At 32.6% G+C, this 22,915-nt stretch overlaps 1 protein-coding gene across 7 annotated transcripts in view; it reads left to right on the plus strand.

Moving 5' to 3' along the window:
* The window catches only part of CLGN (calmegin), a 36,076-nt gene extending 13,524 nt beyond the window's left edge, over window positions 1-22,552 (plus strand). For 2 of the 7 annotated variants that reach the window (XM_019730806.2, XM_074338498.1), the window contains exons 5-15: window positions 2,879-3,020; window positions 6,433-6,514; window positions 7,972-8,164; window positions 11,102-11,291; window positions 15,191-15,304; window positions 15,429-15,579; window positions 16,822-17,034; window positions 17,800-17,925; window positions 18,149-18,308; window positions 19,267-19,361; window positions 22,018-22,552. In XM_019730806.2, the coding sequence (XP_019586365.2) occupies window positions 2,879-3,020; window positions 6,433-6,514; window positions 7,972-8,164; window positions 11,102-11,291; window positions 15,191-15,304; window positions 15,429-15,579; window positions 16,822-17,034; window positions 17,800-17,925; window positions 18,149-18,308; window positions 19,267-19,361; window positions 22,018-22,098 (1,547 nt within the window). In that variant the 3' untranslated portion in view covers window positions 22,099-22,552. Of the gene's footprint in view, window positions 1-2,878; window positions 3,021-6,432; window positions 6,515-7,971; window positions 8,165-11,101; window positions 11,292-15,190; window positions 15,305-15,428; window positions 15,580-16,821; window positions 17,035-17,799; window positions 17,926-18,148; window positions 18,309-19,263; window positions 19,362-20,028; window positions 20,335-22,017 lie in introns of those variants that run through there. The other 5 variants (XM_074338494.1, XM_074338495.1, XM_074338497.1 and 2 more) reach the window with 4 other exon arrangements.
* Window positions 22,553-22,915: the final 363 nt, after the last annotated feature.

Below are 22,915 nucleotides of genomic sequence, written 5' to 3' on the forward strand. Positions count from 1 at the left end.
CATGGAGTATGATAAAAGAATTTCTTCGTTCTTCTAGTCTAAAACCAGCCTCGTCAATTGTTATATCCTACAGCAAGATCAGCCTCGTCTCAGAGTGACTGATAGTGGGAATTTCCTCTCTCAGATGACCTCATACCCATAAAGATGGGACCTCACACTCAGACCCCAACAGGCAGTTACATGAGAACAGCAACAGAACAGATAACAGCATGTGTAGGATGTCAGCCGTCTACTTCCTTTTCATAGTTTGTTTTAGTGTGAGATACAGGTTACGCCTGCGTGCCTTCCTTTGCAGTGTCCTCTTCTCCATCTCAGCAAATCCTGTGTTCTTGTATATATGTTCATATAATCCAAAAAGAACTCTGCCATATGCACAGAACAAGCAGGACTGTATTCACTCTAAATCCATTAGAGAAGAGTCATTTCCCCCAAAGCAACAGCAAGTCTGCAGGGATATGGTGCTGCTGTAAATATACCCTCAGAAATACACATTATCACACAGCACGCTGGGCTTAAAACGTTTATGTTTAGGTTGCTTTACATTTTTTTTAAGAACATTGGGTAGATATTTGCTTCACATTTGCATGTTAAAAGAATGTGTTGATGGCGTTTCCCTAAAATTAAAATGTGGTCTATCTTATGAGTAAGTTCAAGTTTGTATTTGTTGCTGGACAAAAATGCCTTTCAGTGTTTAAATGAGTTTTTTCTTCAGCTTAAAATTAAAAATCAAACAAGCAAGCAAAAAACAAACTTCTTAGCACCCAGGTTTAGTCTGTAGTCTTATTAAACAAATATTCACGAAAATAATATTCTGGCACATTCGATTTAGTGTTGTTTCTGGCTGGCTTTTTACAGTTTCTTGGAAGCAAATTTGAAAAGCAGAAAGTTCCTTCAAGTTCCAGCTCCTGGATGTCCTAGTATTGGCAATGTTGTTTACATAGTGGGAGTTGAGACCAGGACCAGATCTCTTTGCAGGAATATTTAGTATTCACAGTAGTTAATGGCGGCTTCTGTCAGATGTCATTTCAGTAAGACTCATTCCCATCTTTTCAGGACTAAGCAAATCTGCATGAATCGTTATGTGCTGGGGTACAGGGTTTGCATTGGGAGTAACTTATCTAAATTTTTCAGTTTAAGTTATTAATAAAAGTACTAATATGTTTAATAAATACCAGTTCTTTAAGTGACCGACTTTCAGGATGTCTTATTAAATCATACAAATTGTTTTTTGAAATTTTATTTACATCAAAATTTGTATTACCTGGTATTGTCCAAATTTGGGTAAATGATCAGTTAATAGAAAGTTATTGAAGTTGGGAAAAACCTCTTGTCCTTGAGGAATAATTACCTTGTCACAAATTTTCTAAAATTAAAGTGCTAGGTGGTACTTTTTTCATAGCTGATATGTATTGCATAATTACAAACATGGCAACGTAGTTTAAAAAATTGTTTACTATAAATGTCCTGAAAATCTAAAGATGAAGTTGTTACTTCTTAAGAAAAGACCTTTTTTGTTTGGTCAAACCACAGGTTGATAGTGATAATGCAATTTATCATCAGTGTGAGAGAGAAACATCAAATAAACTCATCTTTTTTAGAAAAGTATAGCATAACGAAATTAGAAGGGGAAAAGGAAAAAGAAACCTGAAAACTTTTTAAAATGCATTTTTAAAAGCCCAATAAAGTCTGCACAATGATAGACCGAAAAATACCCCTCTGATTTATAAAACTATTAAGGTTTTGCAATTTTATTTTTTTTAGAAAGAAAAAAAGTTACAAAGAACATTAGTGATTCAAAAGTGCTTGTTAATTTTATTTAATTGGCACAATACTCGAAAATAACCAATTTTTGCTAAATTGAGTTTTTTGGAACAGGCAATACCTATAGTTTTCAAAACTAGAACATTTTATACAAATTAATATAAAATTGCTTATTTTCTATTCTAAATAAGAGGAAAGGAAGAAAAAAACATGCAGAACTTTTAGGCTATAGGTAGCCCACATGCATTGTATGCAGATCATGGTCTAATTTCAGGGGCTTCTTGATCCAAAACATGGGAAATTCTGGCCCGGAAAGGGCCTAACTCGGTTTCACCCTGTCACAGCCTCGTGCCTCTCCCAAGCTTGCTAGTCTTGGTGGAAAGTTCTGGGAACTGATTGGCTTAACTTGGGAAGGGCGAGTGCAGTTTATGTTCATGGACGCACGAGTTTCTTTTTCTATTTTTTCCTTTAAATTAAAGTTTATTGGGTGACAATTGTTAGTAAAGTTACATAGATTTCAGGTGTACAATTCTGTATTACATCATCCATATCTCACATTGTGTGTTCACCACCCAGAGTCAGTCCTTCCATCACCATATATTAGACCCCGTTTGCCCTCTTCTAGAGCCCTGCTCCCATCACGTTTCAAAGTTAAATCCCCACAGCAATCCTGCAAAGTAGCTAATGAATACCAGGTATTTGAAAACAAACTGCAAACTGCACGTTTTGTGTTAAGGGTGTTCTTTGTCTCAGAGGTAATTAAAAAATATCTCATTTTAAAAATAAAATGTTGATAGACCCTAAAGACAAGCATATTTTGTGATTTCATTGATTAAAAAGTCAGAGAAATCCAAACTAAGCTAGCTTTAGAAGTGCTTTAATCAGACTGTAGTGTTTGTTATTTATTAGTTTCCACAATTTTTGCTAAGAAAATGAAACCACTCTCTGGTAAGAGAAAAAAGAGCAGGCGTATATACAGTTGCAGATTTCATTTCCTGATTTAAACTTTTATTTTTCCCAAATCAGCCTTCATGGAAATATCTTTTTGGTCACCACTGCTGATAAATAGTTCTTTAGTCAGTGTTTTGGCTGTAGTTTAATTTGCTTTCTATTTTAGGAAGATGGGAAATAGAAGAATTGAAAGAAAACCGAGCACCTGGTGACAGAGGACTGGTATTGAAATCTAGAGCAAAGCATCATGCAATATCTACTGTGTTAGCAAAACCCTTCATTTTTGCTGACAGACCTTTGATAGTTCAGTAAGTTTTATTGTGTTTTTTGAATATATTCTGAAATTTACATTAGTTTTATATAAATTGGCTTCTGAATATAACTATAATGGGTAAAATATTGACATAGAAATCCAGTGCTTCCTTGTCAGTTTCACTTAACCACACAATGCATGTATACACACAAACACCCCAAGCTTTTGAGTAAAAAGCAGGTTAATTTAAATATAATATATACTGTAATATATAAAAGTTTGCCACCATAAACTATATAATGCATCTAAAATGACCACTTTTAACTCTTTTCTTAAAATTACTTGCTATTAAAATATTAACTTTAATATATTCATAATGGAACCATAAGTATTGCTGTTAAACCAATGATAAGATTCAAAGGCAGCAAATTTATTTTTACAAGGAAATGCATATATAGATCAGTGCCTTCATCAAGCATGGGCCCTTTGAAAGGACATGTGTTTTCACAGATAACCCTCCCCTCCCCTGCAATGTGACCTAAGCTAATCTTATGATGCTTGTATGTATGTTTACTGTCATAAAATCAGGTATAAATTCCTCAAGCTTTTTCACCTCTACTGGTAGAAAACCAAAATAGATTTATGGAACTACAATTACAAAAACCAATAAAATTGAAATTAGAAACAAAGAAAAGGAAATATATAAATGTTACTTTCTACCTTATGTCAGAATATTTGGCTGTCCAAAGTTAATTACAGCATAAGGAAATACTAATTATGAACTATATCGCTTTAGAACTACTTCAGTGTTTTGTTAACATGTTAAACATATTCCAGTGTGGTATATATGCCTTTTTGCATTTTAGAAATTTTTAAAAATAATGGCATTTGGTGTTAATTGGCCTAATTTTGCGGTTGTGATGCTTTGATTTAGTTCCATTGTCATTTGAATAAACTTAAAATATTATATTTTCAAAGAGTATACAACTGTTTAAACAAAAATATTGTTACAAGTGCTTTTTGAGACTAATATTTGAACTTGATATTATTTATCACGATTGAGGATTTGGTTTCTCTTTTGTCTTGAAAATTTGAAAGTAACTTATTCTGTTGAAACTTAAATGACTGTAATATCACTTGCTATTTTGACCCTTTGTGGCATAAATGAAAGGATAAAGTAAAATAATATAAAGTTTAACTTCTCCAGAGTAAAATGAATCAAATTTAGTATTTTAAGAAAGCATAAATTATTGCTAAGCAAGTAAGCAAAAGCTAGCTTGCAAAATTAGAAGCAAAGTGAAAAGGAGAGTGAATGTTTGTCTTAATGATGAAATGAAATGGGATAAGTAAAATGAAGAATTATATTAACTACTATCAATACTATGGATTTATGACATAACGTTTCTCTAAAGCTGCTTTTCCCAGATTGTATACATGTTAGTATGCATTATGTGGTTATATAAGTTTTAGAAATTAAGAATATCCTAACCTGAGAGATAAGGAAACTTATTTGCCCATTAAAGACTTTGAGAAGTTCTACATATAAAAATTGGTTTGTAGCTTTTATACTGTGTTTCCCAAAAATATTTGACCACAGAATTTTTTCCCCCCCAAGAGCATTTACTATTTCATGTAACAGTTTGGGAAATGATACTCGAAAGAAAATAGTCTTAACATATACTCTGCATACATTGTTGTTTTTTCTGTGACTGAAGATTAGCAGCAGGCAAGCTATATAATACACATTTCACTGATCTTTGAGTCATTGTGAATCATTGGTACTAGGCACAAGTGAATGATTTGAAAACTGAAAGTTTTCTGTGTAAGAAATAGACGCAGTGATTGAGTCCAGACATAATAGGACAACAAAGCTATGTTTAGTTATACAGACAATTTACAAATTGCTCTTTTTAGTTCTTAACTTTTCATAGAACCCTTTGTCCTTAGATGACCTATAATAAAGCTATCTCTTTTTATTTTATTTCACCTAAAATTGTGAATATTCCTGTAATTCACTTTGTACACCATTTATTTTACTTTATAGTCTTCAAAGACATGCATTTCTTTGTCAGCTACTGCCTAAAATAAAAATATTGATAAGGCTTTAGGGAAAATAAACCGTTCTTTATTTAAAAAATAAAAACAATACAAAATCTTTCAAAAAGTTTTTGAGCATTTATTTGCCCATCGCTGTGCATGATATCCTTTAATCATCAGAACATTCTTTGGAGGTGTAGGTAGGGACAGTGTCCCCATATAATAGATAAGCAAATACAGACTTGGAGCTGAAATAACTTGTCTTTATCCTTGGTGTTGCTAGAGTGGCAGAATCAAGGATAAATCTCAGGTCTTTCTGACTCCAAAGTACATGTTTGTCACCACTATTGTAGAGATCTTGAGAAATAAAGCAGAGTAAGAAGTAATGGAGGAAGCAACATAATTTGGCGACTCAGAGATTATCACTTAGAATTTTACTATATTTCTTGTTCTTTTCATACAAAATATATATGCTAATTGGGTTCAAACTGTTGAAGTATTGTATGCTTTTTTGTTTTTTACTTATCACTTTACAAAGTTTTTCAGAAACGTTTTAAACAATACTTCATTAAAATGATCACTAGTTCCTATTGTTTCTCTAGTTTTCATCTTTTAATTCATTAAACCAAATGGTAACGTTTTTGGTGTCCACTCTTCTTCACTGATAGTCATTTCCTCATTGATCTTTGTCATGTGTGATTCATCGATTCACCAAAAATCTCTTCTAAATACTGTCTGGAAAATCTATATCTTATTGCCTACATGAGACTATTTCCTTAAAAAAGTTGTTTTTTATTCCCCCTGAGAATTACTCAGTGTTGTAAATCCATGAAAAGACTCTAATGTCAGATTACTCTTTCAGCTGTTATATTTCCCATATCTCCTGGCTGTTAAGGTCTGAAATACTCCAGATTCTTGATTGAGATTATAAAATCTCTTTGCTGAAAGTGTTAAATGTACAGTTTATTTAACATGATTAGGTATAGTTGAACTAAAAGACAAATTAGTAGTGATCTGGATTTCTGAGATCACTAGCCTGTTGCTGTAGCTATGGGCCTCACAGTCTTTGTTTTTTAGTATATAAAGAAATATGTATAGTCTATATACCTTATCTGAATTTTAAGTTTACGATTATATTTTTAGTCAAAGTATTTTGTACTTATTTCAACAGTTCTGATGGAAAAATATTATTTCAAAAATTAGTTGGCTTTTTTATAGTTGATGGTAATCATTCTTCTTTTAATATTTTAAGGATGTGCATAGAAAAAGCATTTCTGTTTATTTCCTATAGGTTGTAGATATGCTTAATATGGGATTTCTGGCAATGTAAAACATTTATGTTTAAATGAATGAGAATAATACATTAGATTTTAAAGAGCAATTAGTAATTTTTATTTATCAGCAGTATGATTCTTTTTCCCTTCATTTAGATATGAAGTAAATTTTCAAGATGGTATTGATTGTGGAGGTGCATACATTAAACTCCTAGCAGACACTGATGATTTGAATCTGGTATGATATTTTAATGTTTAAGAAAACCTTATTAAAGTTAATAAGTATTTTAAGGAGTAGTTGATAAAACTGAAAATTTTATTTTTCAACTGAAATCGAAAAGAACTTTGAAAATCTTTATCCAGTACGAGTTCATGTGACTTTTACAGTGTGCCTTCAAGTTTCATATACAACCGTGTTACTTGACGGCATCCAGCTTTGTAATCTTCAGCAACGTAATAAAGTTTGCCATGTCTATAAACAAAAAATAACATCGTGCTTATAAATGTCATTGAAAGATCAGCTTAGAATTATTTTCTTTACAAAATAAGAATCATAACATAAATTTGTTTAGAGAAACAAGATAACAGTGCAAAGCAGTAAAATGAAATGGCCAAAAAACCAAATTTTAAAAAGGTGTGCCAGTTCAGGAGTTGGCGGCCCACAAAAATAACTAAATATGTTTTCATAATGAAGCAGATTGTGTTAGGACCATTTGAAGGTTGGAGACATTTCTTAGAGCATTCTCCTACAGGAGGAAGGCTGTGTCAGGGTTTCTGCATACAAGTATGACAGAAGTAAGATAAATGAGACATCAGTGAGATACTTGTCAGAATGCATGGCTATGCATAGGCTGTGAAACGTGGATTAAAGGATTCACGTACCATTGTTAAAATCAGGTAAAGGGGAGGCTTTTTGTATATGTGGAAGCCCTTGTTTTAGGTATGATAAGGTGATAATCACCTGAAGATATAAGGACAATAATAAAATGTAATGCCAAGTATTTTTCTAAGCGCTTTATCTGATTAACTCTGTTAATCCTCAGAGAAACCTTATAAGGTAGGTACTATTATTATCTCTATACTCAGAGGTGATGAAACAAAACTACAGAGAGGTTAAGAAATTTTCTCAGGGACACATACAGATAATATAAGTGGCAGTGGTAGGATTTGAACCCCTGTATCTGACTCCAGATCCTGTACCCTTAAACCAGTAGGCCATGCCAAATAAAGAGAAATTGCTGGGAGTAAAAAAGTAGTAAAAACAGTCTCTGTGTCTGTTTTTATGTCTGAATCTCTCTTTACTCTGTGCTCAGGAAAGTCATTTTCTAGTATATTCCTGAATAACAGTAATGGATACTCATTATAGTCTTAAGGTCATAAGTATGCCTTTCTCTATGCTTAAAATTTTCTTAATAAAATATTAATACAGATTCACATAATTATAAAGCTTATTATAAAGTTGCTAGGGTGGTTTACACTTCCCTCGTAGGAATTAGTGTGTGCTTTTTAAAAATAATATGTTTTCAAATAAAACTTGTCATTTTTCCACACCCTTTATTGTCAATTATGTCAAATAATTCTTTGATGAATTAGCATTTAATACACGTTTGTAGACTCTACCCAATTGGATAGAAGAGAGAAATTCATTAAATACTCTAATTCTGGACTAATCCCAAAACTCATCTTTCATTGAAGGAAAACTTTCATGATAAAACATCCTATACCATTATGTTTGGACCAGATAAATGTGGAGAAGATTATAAGCTTCATTTCATCATCAGACATAAGCATCCCAAAACTGGAGTTTATGAAGAGAAACATGCCAAACCTCCAGATGTAGACCTTAAACCGTTCTTTACAGACAGGAAGACTCACCTTTATACCCTTGGTATGTGCTTTTCATTCATTCATTCATTCATTCATTCATTCATTCATTCCAAAATATTTGCTGACTACTGTCATTTTCATGGCAAGTGCTTTGGGAGAAACAATCATTTATCCTATCCTTAAAGAGCTTATCTTTTTAGGAAAATAAGACAGACAAAATTCTAGCGCAGGCAGAAAGTAAAGTGCCATTTGAGAGGTAAAGATGAGGTACAGTTAAGAGTTCAAAAGCAGTGTCATTTCCAGTTTGGAGACTCAGAAAACCTAGTGAAGGAGCTTATATTTGAGCTAGTCTTGAAGTGGGAATAGAATGTGGAAGATAGGAGAGGGGGAAGGACATTTTAGGCACTATGACATTAGTGGTGCTGTAAGAACAGAAAACTGGAAAGAAGGTGAAAGAGGAGGAAGTCTGAGGCCAGGCTTACATGCTGAGTCTTCCTGGGTCGTGCTTGTTGTGAGGGCCTACCTAGTGGTTGTGGCTCGTATTTAAACTTGGAAAGGGAAAGCATTGAGCAGCCATTAACACACGTAGCTTTACTTTATGTAAACGGGTTTGCATAGAATTTGAGGGGGAGGAACCTTGTCAGGGATTGTTTCTCTTCCCAAGCACATATGGTTGTAGAGCGGTGCTTCTTCCAGGATTACATAAAATCACAGCATGTCAGAACCTAACAGGACAGCTCCATCCAAGACTAAGGTATTTCAGTTTTCTTTCCAAAGACTGCAGTTGCAGAAATATTCGTTTGGTCTGCCAAGACAATGACCAATTTTACTTGTAATGTCAGCATTGATATCAAAGACCTTATGTGAAATTGGAAAATAGTACTGGACGTTTTGGATAACATAAATTGTAGAAATAATGAGAAATTATAATTAGAACAAATTAATTTAATCAGACTGTGCAAACCTGGTTAGAAGCAATTTGGTAGCATATATTAAAGACCATAAATAGAGGAGTTACCAATGTATTAAATCGTTCTTTGAAACCACAATTCCACTTTCAGAAGTTTTTCCAAAGAAAAGGACCTGTGTGTGAAAACATACTGTAAATTGGAAGCAGCCCAAATATGATAGTAGGAGTTTTCTATACAATACAAAATGATACCTATGGAATATTTAGCAATGCAGAAGAAATGCTTATAATATTAAAATGAGGAAAGGAAACGAGATTGAAATTGGAGGCACATCATGATGGCCATTTAGGCAAGTTATGCAAGCACAGAAAGAAAGACCGAATTTTCACTAATCATCTGATATGTAATGTGCTGTATGCTAGGCACGTGAGCAGTTTCTCCCTATTTTGCCGTAAGTTGAGTAAGTTGCTCTAGGAAGCAACTTACTGATAAGACTAGAATTGAAATTCAAGTCTGACTCTTAAACATTTGCTTTTCTTACTCCTATACATAAAAACTTTGTGGTGCTAAGATTAGTGAGTGACTTTTTTTCTTTTTAAAAAAACTTTGATACTATTATATTTTTATAACATTATTCTAGTTCTAAGAACCCTACAAAGTAAGTATCTTATTGCACCAGTGCTTTTTTAGAAGATTCATTTAAAATACTTAATACGTGTTCTAAATGGAAATTTCTTTGTCCCAAAATTTTGTACAAAGATGTTTTTCACATATGCCTATTTGTCATGTACTTTTTGTTTTAACTGTAATTTTAAAAAATCAATTTCAGTTGCAAAATATATTCAGAAAACATACTTTTCAAGATTGTTGAATTAAAAAGGATCTACTACTTTTTTGCATTTAAAGTCTTACTCTTAGTTCTGCTTCAAGGTTGACTTTTTTCCTTTGTGGCTGTAATATTGTGTTATAATCTCAGCTGTTAATAGTAAAAAAGATTCTAGAGAAAAAAGAGAAGGGAGAAAATATTGAGTTAATTTGTATTATTTGAGTTTGTGTATAAATTGCAGTATTTGATTTTGATATAATTTGGCATTGTTGCGACTGAAACCTCTGGGATTGGTATTAGTTTGGAACTATTTCTTTACCAAGTGGTAGTCCGCTTAATGAGATGTGTCAGAATGATTCTGACATTTGTTGGCAGCTCCTACTTCCGTAGCTTATTGGAAACAAATGTTAGGCAGCTATTTGCATCTATCATTCTTTCCAAAGATACGGATTTTACCCAGTGACCACCTGCCATGTTTACAGAAGGAGGAGAGAGCTTCTGTCTTGTCATTACAAAGGATAAGATAGTCCTTTATGAAATTTTTGGCATGGGGACTTTTAGAGAGGTAGAATTTACCTCAGAAATACTAATAAGTATAAATTGAATAATTTTAGTTGTCCTTAAGATATTTCACATAGTGTATGTATGAATCATTGAATTTGAAATGCCAGTGAGCTTGAAGGATTTCTAGGAAATGATAGTAATATATTGATATTAATTTCCTGATTTGGGTGCCTAGATTGGGGTTACGCAGGAAAATGTCCTTGTTTATAGGAAATATACATTAAAACAGTCAGAGATGATGTCTATGAGGTCAGTAACTTACTCTCAATGATTCAGGAAAAAATAAAGCGATTTTGTAGTGTACTTGCAGCTTTTTAAGTTTGAGGTCATTTCAAAAAATTATTTTAAAATACTGAAAAAGATTGGGTTGTATTTTGCAACTATGAAAGAGTGAAGCTGACTGGTTGTGTGAGTCCTAAAGTGAGCTAGCTATTGTGTAATTTTTATTTGAGATGTAATGAAGCATTTTATTAAATTATTAATTTAATAAATTTAATTTAAAACAAAATTTTATCTTTGATTTAGAAAGCATTAAAGCTAGTGATTTCAGCATATTTTGATTTGCTACATTAGCAACCCCTCTATTTGTGGTTGAGAGAAAATTTTACCCATTAAATTTAGGGTAGTTTTATTATTTAGAGGATTATTTTTTTAAAGTCTATCAATATGATAAGTCTATATTTAACTTGGTCTTTAGTGATGAATCCAGATGACACATTTGAAGTACTAGTTGATCAAATAGTTGTAAACAAAGGAAGCCTGTTAGAGGATGTGGTTCCTCCAATCAATCCCCTCAAAGAAATTGAAGATCCCGCTGATGAGAAGCCTGATGACTGGGATGAGAGAGCAAAGATCCCTGACCCTTCTGCCATCAAACCAGAAGACTGGTAAGCAAAGAATTCAGTAGTAAAGCATTATTTGGCGTCATTAAGTAATGACACATAACGTATAAGTGAAATTTACAGCTAATGAAGTGTATTCTTTGAATATCAAAACTACTTAGATTATTTTGGGTGAAATACTTTTCTAAACTGGATTTTGCACTTCTCTGCTCTGCCTTTTAATTATCTTAATTTTCATTTTAATTTAATATTTTACTTTTATTGTCTTTTCAATGTATTTTTGTTTTTTATGCTTTCAGTGCTGTTGGGGGGTGGCGAGAATTCCATGATTCTGAAACACCAACGCTTTAATTTGAATTCTTAGTTAGATCTTTATTGTGTATGTGTGAGTATATTTTATATTGTCGCAGTCTTTTCTGTTAATGACCAGTCGGCCTTAAAGTAGGAATATCTTCACATCTTACTAAAACTATGTAGGACTCACTCATAGCAGTTTGCTTAACCATGAATGTTCTGCTGGCTGAGTATTTGTGTCATTTTCATTCTACAGGATTATGAATACTTTTCCTAAAAGAAATGTATTCAATTCCTGAGTTCCCATAGCTTGAGTTCATATGGTGAGAGATACCTGTATGTCTCTCCATTTACCGAGGTATTCTTTGCCCTTCCAGTACGTTTTGTAAGTTCCCCATAAAGATCTTGTTATCTTCATTTCTAAGAACCTTATTTTTTTCCTGCTGATGGGGTAACAATGATGTTTTCACTAAGTAGATTATCTGTCTTTTTGTATTTAACCCATTATATTAGTTATTTATTGATGTGTAACAAATTACCTAAAAATTTAGCAGCTGAAGACAAGAAACATTAAGTCATCCAGTGCTGAGAGTTGGGGATCTGGGAAGAGCTAGCTGAATGGTGTGAATACTAAGTACGAGTTTAAGAAGTTTTATTCTTAGTTTACTAAGAGTCTTTTATTTTCATGATTGGGTGTTGGATTTTGTAAAATGCTTTTTGTGCATCTATTGAGATGACCATATAGGTTTTCTCCTTTATTTGCTTAGTATGATGAATTGTATTGATTGATTTTCTAATGTTGGACTTAACCTTACAATCTACTTGGTCAACAAGTATTGTCCTTGTATGTTTGCTGGATTCTAATTTCATTTTTTTCTGTCAGATGTCTTGAAGTATAATTTCATACAGTTAAATTCACTTATTTTACATGTACAGTTTTATAAGTGTTACATCATATGATGTGTAACCATCATCACAATCATGATATAGAATATTTACATCATCCAAAAAGGTCCCTTATATCCTTTTGTAATCACCGTAAATCCCTGGCACTACTCAACTGATTTTGTCGTTTTTAGAATGTTGTATAAAATGGAATCATACAGTATCTAGCTTTTGTTTTTGGCTTTTTTCACTTAGAATAACGCTTTTTGAGATTGTAATTGTTGATATGGTTAGATGTAAACCCACCATGTTACTATTGTTTTCTGTTTGTACCATACATTCTGTGGTCCTTTATGAAAACATTTTTTCTGACCTCTTTTGGATTGAGTTATTTTATTTTAATTTAGTCTTCTATTTTTTTCTTCTCTGTTGGCTTATTAGCTTCCACTGTGGTTTATTTTAGTGGCTGCTCGAGGGTTTACAGTTTGCATCTTTAACTTATTTCAGCCTACTTTCAAATAATATTATACCACTTCATGTCTCAGTTAACATTTTGCCCCTTCCATCTTTTGTGCTTTTATCATACCTTTACTTTTATATATTCTGTGAAGGCCACAAATATTTATTTTTCAGTCAGTGTCTTTTAATCAGACAGTTATGAGGGGAAAAGTCAATTTATTTACTCACATATTTACCATTTCTGGTGTTCGTCTTTAGTGTAGACACAAATTTCTGTTATTGTTTTCCTTCTGCCTAATAAACTTCTCTTAACATATTGTAGTGCATATCTGCTTTCATTGAACTCTCTCAACTTTTATCTGTCTGCAGATTTCTTAATTTGCTTTCATTTTTAAAGGGTATTTTTGTATTGGAGTAAGGTTGGTAGTTATTTTGGGGCTTTCATTGTTTTTGATGAGAAGTCAGTTGTTATTTCCTATTCCCATCCTTGTTCTTCTTTACCTAACATGTCATTTTTTTGTTTGGTATTAAGATTTGTTTTATTATGACCAGTTTCCAACAGTTTGATTTTGTTGTGCCTGAGGGTAGTTTTTATTTGTGTGTTTACATTGCTTTGGGTTCTTTGAGGTTTTTGGAATGTGGGTTTATAGTTTGTATCAAATTTGGGTAACATTAGGCCATTATTTCTTTAAATATTTATATGTGCCTCCCCATCTCTTTTTTGGGAGCACCACTTACTATATGTTAGACTGCTTTATATTGTCCCACAATCACTGAAAATCTTCATTTTTTTGAACCAACTTTTCTCTCTGTGCTTCATTTTGGCAAGTGTCTATTCCTATTTCTTCAAGTTCTTGTTTGTTTGTAAACATTGGGGTTACTGCCTATTCAGAACATACAGTGTTGCTCCTGGAACCAAAAGTGTTAACTTGTTAACTCTCTTATAGATAAAGACAGAAACTGATTAATAATGAAAATGTCTTTGCTTTCAGGCATATAGTATAATAGGGAAGTAACTTGTACAAGTAGGAAGAACAGTATGGTTTTTGAAACAATAAAAAAATCACTTATTAGTGCATTTCTTTATGAATTTGACTATCAGAGAAAAGTAGGACTCCATCCCTTCATGTGGGTTTTCTAACATTGCTTCATATTTGTTTACCCATAAAGAGTAAGGCTGGGAAATAAGTTTGCCCTTAAATAGAAGAAACTGCATATAGAAACCTCATTCTGATTGGTTGTGTGTATCAGAATTTGTTATATAAATTGCTAAACAAAATGCTCGCTTAAATTTTAAATTTTGGTTACTCTGAGCCCTCAGAGACTCAAGATAGCATTGATATCAGGCAAGTACAAGTCTTTATAGAGAGAGAGTTGATTGTTTCAGTTTATTTTGTTACCTAAGTTTTGTTTGGAAAGTCATAGCATAGCCTCTTGTTTAAAATTTATACTTGTCTATAAAGATAAAAATTATATTAGTAATTCTATTCAGTACATACTATGATTATGTTTATGTACTTTAGAATTTACTGTTATTTTCTAAATGAAAATAAAAATTGCTAAAATTAAATAAAGAGTTAAAATTTAAAAGAGTAGGGACAACCTTTCCAAATATGACAGTTGAAAAATCATAAAAGAAAATATTAACAAATTTTAACTGCATGAAAATAAATGATTTGTATGTGGCAAAAAAAAACCCCAAAAAACAAAAAAACCCACCATGAACTAAAATAAGAATACATGAGAAACTTGAAAAATATTTTAAATTTATATAGCTGACAGAAGGCCAATTTCTTATTAATTTATACTGTATTCCAGGATATTCATTGCAACATTATTTGTAATAGTAATTTCTTGGAAACACCAAATGTTCCTCAAGTAGATAGGCTAAATAAATTATTATCCACAAAATAGAAAATTACGCAACTGTTAAGAAGAATGAAGCAGATATATATGTATATAAAAGTCTGCTCTTAGAACAGTCTTGATACATAGTCAACATCCAATATGTATTTGTTGATGAATGAATGAGTTTTTAAGTAACAAAAGCAACATTTAACATACTATGTATAGAATGCTATCATTTGTGTAAAAAAGCATATATACATACGTGCATGTATGCACAGAGGACAACAGGACTATATGTAAAAAATGGCAAATTAGTAAAAGGTGTAGGTGGATGAAAGATGGGGAGGTGGTGGGCTCAAAGACAAGGGTAGGAAATACCTTTTGGTACCTTCAGAATTTTGTAATGTGCATTTTTAAACTTTTTGAATAATTAGTAATTAACAAAATACTGTTTACAGGGATGAAAGTGAACCTGCCCAAATAGAAGATTTAAGTGCTGTTAAACCTGATGGCTGGCTTGATACTGAACCAAAATTTATTCCAGATCCTAATGCTGAGAAACCTGATGACTGGTAAGCATTCTCCATCTTCAGGTATCAATTTCATGTGTTTCTTATTTGCTTTTTTGTTAGCAGTGTATATGACTGACAGGAGAGACTTGAGGTCATTGTGTTTGCTTTGTTCTGATATCCTAAGGAATGAAGACATGGATGGAGAATGGGAGGCACCTCGTATTTCTAATCCAGCATGTCGGATAGGGTGTGGTGAGTGGAAGCCTCCCATGATAAATAACCCAAAATACAAGGGAGTGTGGAGACCTCCAATGATAGATAATCCTAATTACCAGGTAATAACCACTGTTCCAATCCCATTGTAGAGTCAAAAATGTTACGCTATTTCTGTTACATATCTAGTTACTGATAATGTTATGTTAACTTTAGAAAATTGACTTGTAACCGTGTGCCGCTGCTATCTTGAGAAGTCAAAGAAGATAGACTCCAACTAATTTATATTTTAAAAGTAAAGCATTCTTTAATTTTCTGGGGAAATAAATTTAAGAACTGGAGATCAGTCACTTCATACTACATCTTTCCCTAATAATCAATTGATGATCACGTAGGAATAAAGTTCTATTTTAGAATTATATATAAAGACAAGTTCTGATCGAGAGGACTCACATTGTGCATTGTAGTAATGAATGCCTGTGTTTAATTAATGTGCTGCTTCCTTTCTGGTGTTATTAAAATTTGAACTTTTTTCCTAATATGAATCAGGTATCCTTTGAGTATACCTAGCTTTTTGCAGAAGTCCCTGTTATCCATTTAACCCCACAGTTTTATCTTTCTAATTAGTCATTGACATTTTCTGATTTATTATACATATAGTTACACATTCTAATGGCTCACTGTAGTTTTTCTTCATAGGTAACTTTTTTCTTTAATGTCTGTCTCTTTATTAGACTTTAAACTCCGTAGTACAGGAACCATGTCTGTCACTGTATCCGTAGCACCTGGCTTAGTGCCTGGCACAGAATAGGTATATATGATGGCCGAGTGAGTCAGTGAGTGACCATACTGTTGAATTTATTTGATTTGATTGAGTTTAATTATTTCAGATCTTTATGTTGAATGATTGTTCTGAGGTTCAACCATGATTGATGAATGATGCTTGTCATGGGTATATGTGAAAAGGAGTACGTGCCTCCACAATTGTCTACAGTGACAGTGATCTCTCTGATTTGGGCAATTTTAATAACATCTTGCCTTAAGTAACTTGGCTACATGTAAAAAACTTGTCTAAAATAGTATCACTTATGAAATCTAATTACTAGGACTCTCTGTGCGTTGGTTTTTCATTTTGCCTTTTTTTTGCGAAGTTTAAAGTTAGTATTATTCGTAGGAACATTGTGTACAGAATAAGAAGAAACAAGATTTTATTTCCAGTGAATTACTAATGAATTGATATCAGTTAAAGTTGTCTTTTTTCTCCAGTTAGTATAGCTAATTTCTTTCAACAGAACTACTTCTTCAGTAACATTTATAATGAAATTATTTTATTTGAAAATGTCTTCAAATTGTTTTTCTTCCAGGGAATTTGGAGTCCTCGAAAAATTCCTAATCCATATTATTTTGAAGATGATCATCCATTTCTTTTGACTTCTTTCCGTGCTCTTGGTTTAGAGCTATGGTCTATGACCTCTGATATCTACTTTGACAATTTTATTATCTGTTCGGAAAAGGAAGTAGCAGATCGCTGGGCTGCAGACGGTTGGGGAGTGAAAATGATAGCGAACGCTAATGAGGTAGGTACTGGCCATACGGTAGTGATAGGACTTGGTCCTGGTTATAGGTGAGCATTGTCCTCTAAAAGGTAAGTAAGTACGCAATAATTACTAAACGCTAAAGAAATGTACTTAAATAAATGTATGTAGACAGAATATTTAGCTTTACTATATTATGATAAACTTCATTATAAACTATATAATGAACTACATATATGTATATGTAAGTCTTATTTCATTAATTAAATTAGGATAGTCTTAATGGAATTTAATGCCTATTTGCTGTTTATAGAAATGAGACTACTTAATATTTATATTTGTAGTCTTTGTCTACAGGTCTGTGTCACCATGTCAATTCTAGGCCTAAATATTCAGGTTGATTTTATTAGTAAGTCTTTTAAAAGTACAGAATGAGTTATCAGAGAGTATACTGATAAATAAGCCAGATAATACAACGATAAAGAGTAATTCTATCCTGAAATTACCAAAAAAGAAAATTATCATTTTGTTGGTAGGTTAGCGGTTTCCACCTATGTAGTAATAAATCTTCCACTACGAAGTCTCCAACAGTGAAACATGCTAATAATGAAAAACTTTAAACTTTACAAAGTATAAGATAGGAAAATAAGATATTTTTTTACTTAACAAGTTCATCACTGTAATATAAAATGTCTAGGTAAAATAAGGTTGGTTTTTTTTGTTGTTGTTTTGTTTTTTTGGTAGGCTGTATTTCCTAATGAAGGTTTTTAAAATCTGAATTATATTTTTATGCTTGTTTTTCTATAGCTTGGTATACTTAAGCAGTTAATAACAACTGCTGAAGAGCGCCCATGGCTTTGGCTCATTTATCTTGTGACAGCGGGGCTTCCAATAGCATTAATTATTTCATTTTGTTGGCCAAGAAAAGTAAAGGTAAAGAAAATGAATTTCCTTCAACTTAAAAAAAAATCTTTAAATGTTTAAGAGTTCTATGAATTGACCAAGTATTTCTTAAAAGTGATAAACTAAATTTTGTATAACTTTTTTACTGATTGTGTACGATGTCAGTTATTGCAAAAAAAAAAAAAAAAAAAAAAAACTTTTTTAAAAACCGTGCTTTGCTTTTAGTAAAATAGCTTATGTTAAACTACCACAGAAAAAATATGAGGATGCAAATTATAAAGAAACGGACATATGCAAACCACAAACAAAGGGAGCACTAGAACAAGAAGTGAAAGAAGAAAAAGCAGCCCTGGAGAAACCAGTGGACTTGGTAGAGAAAAAACAGCAAAGTGATGGTGAAATTCTTGAAAAAGGTAAGACAGTGATAGTGATTTATAATGGGGACCCTGTGCAAAGCTCATTTAAAAAAAAAGGATTATCTGGTAAAGCACTAGCTGTTGCACTTATTATCCAGTTTATACCATCTGAATCCCCAAGAATGTGTGACTTTGGCAGAGTAGTCGTCCCTGCCTGACCAGCCATCATCCGATTCAGTTTTTGTCTTCTAGGAAGATTTAAATATTGTTCAGTTGCTTAAGACCTAGCATCTATGAACCCCATATGCTGTAGTTTTTCACAAGGACTTTTATTGCTTCTGAGAATGCAGATGAGATGGGTGGTATAGACCATGGCCTCTGCACGAGTAATAGGTGTAAGGCAGGTGACTACAGCAAGAAAATCAATACGCACTCTTCCAATGGCTGTTGTTTATCAGATAGTTTATCATATCAAATAATTTAATCTTAAAGGATTGCTGAATCCTATGAACCCTTCCTACCCTACACTAAACTCCTAAAGATGTCAGAACTAAAGAACCATTGAGACCTCCTTATACACATCAAGGTAGAAATGCAACTATTGATATTTGCCAGTTATCCTAAGCCAAGTTCCAGATTGAAGCAGCCAGATTCCTTTACAATGTAAATTATGTCTTTAAAACTGTTTTTAACTTAGTAGTTGATGAAACAGTTGACTTAAAAACCATAATCTCAAAAAACACACACACACATGTATGTTCTTTGGTTCTCATATCACATACAGACTGAATGCTTAAGAATTCTTTAAACCTGTCCTTTTCCTCGAATATGTGATTTATTTATAAAATGCAGTAAAATAATGAGTATTTTTGTAATTTTTAAAATTTTTCTAATGGAAGAAATTGCTTTTAAATACTGAAATTTTAAAACATCCTCCTATTGTATTTAATACTTTTCAGTAACAAAATTCTAATTCATCAAGTCTTTGCCTTTAATAAAATCTGTGTTCTAGAAGAAGGTGAACCTCAGGAAAAGAGTGAAGAAGAAATTGAAATCATAGAAGGACAGGAAGAAGGTAATAAATCAAATAAGTCTGGATCAGAGGATGAGGTAAGCAACTCTTTAACAGAAAATAAACTAGTTTCTATATATAATCATTATCCATAAAACATTATTTCAGTAATAACAGTAATCTGCTTTGTAAAGGATTTTTGCCATATTTCTCTCAGCTTTTATAAGAGCCTCCCTATTGTTTTAAAATGTACCCATGAAAAAGGCAGGAAAATACTATAATTTATATCATCTTAATGCCTAATAAAAACAGTATAAAGTAAGCCCATGGTTTACAAAATATAGAGAGCTGCATCTATAAAAAATTGACATTACCATTAAAGTATTATATTGGAAGGTATAATAAACAGACCATTTGAATATTTAAAAGGTAATTCTGTTTATTACAAGATGATTTTCTTTATAGTCATTGTAATAACAAACTCATTGTCTCAATAATTTACGTCCCACATATGAAATGTTTCACTCACTTGGTAGTTGGTGCATGATACAGTGTTTTTTCTCAAATCTTTAATAAACTAGTTTTCCCATTAAATTGATAGTCTACCCCTTTTTACATCCTGCTGTGCAATAGAACTTCCCACAATGACTTCTTTTAGTCAGTTATTATGGAATCAGAAACCATCCAGGGTATAAATCAGAACCAGAATGTTGTTCTTTTTTTAATCCAGCATATACCAACCTGTTTTCTCTAATTCTTCTCTAGCCTTTGAAGAGCTGCACATTCTTACTCCAGAGTCACCATTCTCATTACTACGATAATGTGATAAAAAAATACAGTGAATGTTTAAATTAAAGAATTATTACAATAAATGACACATTTGCCATTAATCCTCCTCAAAATACTCCCCCTCGCTTCAAACACATATATCGCATTGTTCTTTCCATTTTCTGAAGCAGTCCTGGAAGTCCTCTTTCATGAGTGTCTTTAGTTGTGCTGTCGTGGCTGCCTGGATGTCCTGAATCTAGTCAAACATTTACCTTTCATGGTCATTTTGACTTTGGGGAAGAGCCAGAAGTCACACGGTGCCAAATCCAATGAATAAGGTGGATGAGGACACACCATAATGTTTTTATTTGATAGAAATTGCCATATACCAGAAGTGATATGTAACATGGAGCCTTTGTGATCACAAAATACGGTGAATGCTGCTGTCGAGTGTCATCCAATGAAAGGCAGGGATCTTCAATACGGGAAGTGGCGTGCGGAACCTTAGTAACAGTGTGTGTCAAGTTTCAACTTGTTTGGTGCAGTCAGTCGGGTATGAGTTACAGTTGAGAGGTGTGTTTTAAAGTGTGCCATAAATCATCCTCCATCATGATACATTCCGTGTCACATCACTTCTGTTATACGGCAATTTCTGTCAAATAAAAACATTATGATGTATCCTCATCCACCTTATTCACTGAATCTGTCACCGTGTGACTTCTGGCTCTTCCCCAAAGTCAAAATGACTTAAGACATCTAGGCAGCCACGACAGCGCAACTAAAAACACAAAAGAAGACTTCCAGAACTGCTTCAGAAAGAGGCAAGAATGGTGGGATAGGTGTGTTTGAAGTGGGGGGGGGGATATCTTGAGGGGGATTAATGGCAATGTGTCTTTTACTGTAATAATTTTTTTTTAACATTTACCACCTTGTTTGATCACACCTTGTAGATTGGGTAACAGTAGTTTTGCCTGGCCGGTTTGTATGTGAGGAAATAAACTTTCTATTTTTTCTATTTGAGGAAATCTCCCAAATGAACTTGTTTTATTGTTTGTTTTCTAAAGCTTATTCAATACATATACCTGGTTACCGGTCTTAACTGCCTTGTGAGTTTTTAAAGGGGTTTGGGGGAATCATTATCTCGTATGAATATCCGTATTTTGAGGGAGCTGGGTAAAGATAATTTCTTCCAGAACAGCACTTTAAACAGTCATTGTTTCAGCTGTCATTCCCTAAATAATAGTACTTGCAGTCACTCATTTGAATATATATTCTAGTTACATTTTGCTTCACAAAATATTTTGTGTGCCTTTAAAAATATCTTATTTCCAGCTTCCAGTCTTTTAGTCTACTTACATGGGTTTGTCAGTGAGCTAAAATAAACCAATTTTTGTATAGTATAACCTTGAGAAATAATTATAACTCTTGTATAATACCTTCACTATTTTATATTGTTACACAAGTTTAATTTATGCATAAATGTTTATTCTGGAAGGATAAAAATTAAAGAAAAAACCCAGACTATAAATTTGATGTTCCCTTTGCTCTCTCCTAATTTTTCTCAAAGTACTATGTACAGAAATTCTGAAAAAGCCTCTGTAAAACCAGTGCAGCAATTCATTACTTAGAGATATTGTGATGAATAGTACTTAATATCCCACAATGAAAATATCGTATTACCTTTCATTAACAATGACATTGAGATAAAGTTCTAAATCATAAAATAAAATCATGAATTGTTAGCAGTATTCCTTGTCAGATGCATATTTGATAAGTATTCTAAAAATTGTAATCATGCTAAAAGGTGAACAAATTAAAACATATCAATTTAAATACATGTTTTTAATCAGCTGCATGAAGTAAAGGAACATATAGAAGATAGCATTTGATTGTTAGAACATGTATTTTAGAGAATAAGAAATATATTACTATCTGCTAGTTTACACATTGTGTGAAAATAAACATTTTCATAATTCTTTTTACTAGATGAAGGAAGCAGATGAGAGCACAGGATCTGGAGATGGGCCAGTAAAGTCAGTACGCAAAAGACGAGTGCGGAAGGAGTAACCTATATAACCTATATTTAAGTATTTTTAATTCCCGAGAGAGAAATTTGGCATTCTAAAGTCAGTGTGCCAGAACTGAACTGGAATCAATCTGCACATCCTGTTTCTAATATCTTAGCAATGTTATTCTTCAGACATCTATTTCAGTCTTCTCAGGAAAGAAAAAACTTGGAAGTTACCTGGTCTTTGAATTTAGAATAAAAGAAAAGTGGCACATTACATATCAGATTTAAGAGATTAATATCATTAGAAGTTACAGTTTTACTAGTTTGGAGATAGTTTTGGTTTGTACAGAGCAAAATAGTATGCAGCAGCTTCCTTGCTATCGGAAACATCAGTTATTGGAATTTCCTCTTAAACAGCTAAACTACAATATCACTGGTAGTTCTACAAGGAGTGTTTTCTGTTGTACAGAGCTAAATGCAATAAAGCTTCTGTATGGTTGTTTAATTCTATCAACAATTGAAAGTGTTGTATATGACCCACATTTACCTAGTTTGTGTTAAATTATTATTATGGTCGGTTCACTTAAATTACAGAATCCTTTAAGAGGTGCTTGTTGACACACAAGTCAACACAACAAACGCCTGTGAGGCCATTCACAGAATCACTGGTTACTAGTGCAGCATATATTATTACATTTGAATAAAACTAGGTGCATCAAAACAAGATTTTTTTAGTTGTTTTATGCCAGAATGCTTTCCTAGTAATATTGCTTACGTATACATTGCTCTTGAAAATATAATTTAAATATTTTTCTTCAATTTATACCCTCTTTAATAAGTAAATTATGGTTGGGGAGGGCTTTAAACTCTTAT

The sequence above is a fragment of the Rhinolophus sinicus genome, linkage group LG07, assembly GCF_036562045.2.
Source record: "Rhinolophus sinicus isolate RSC01 linkage group LG07, ASM3656204v1, whole genome shotgun sequence".
NCBI classification, from domain to species: Eukaryota; Metazoa; Chordata; class Mammalia; order Chiroptera; family Rhinolophidae; genus Rhinolophus; species Rhinolophus sinicus.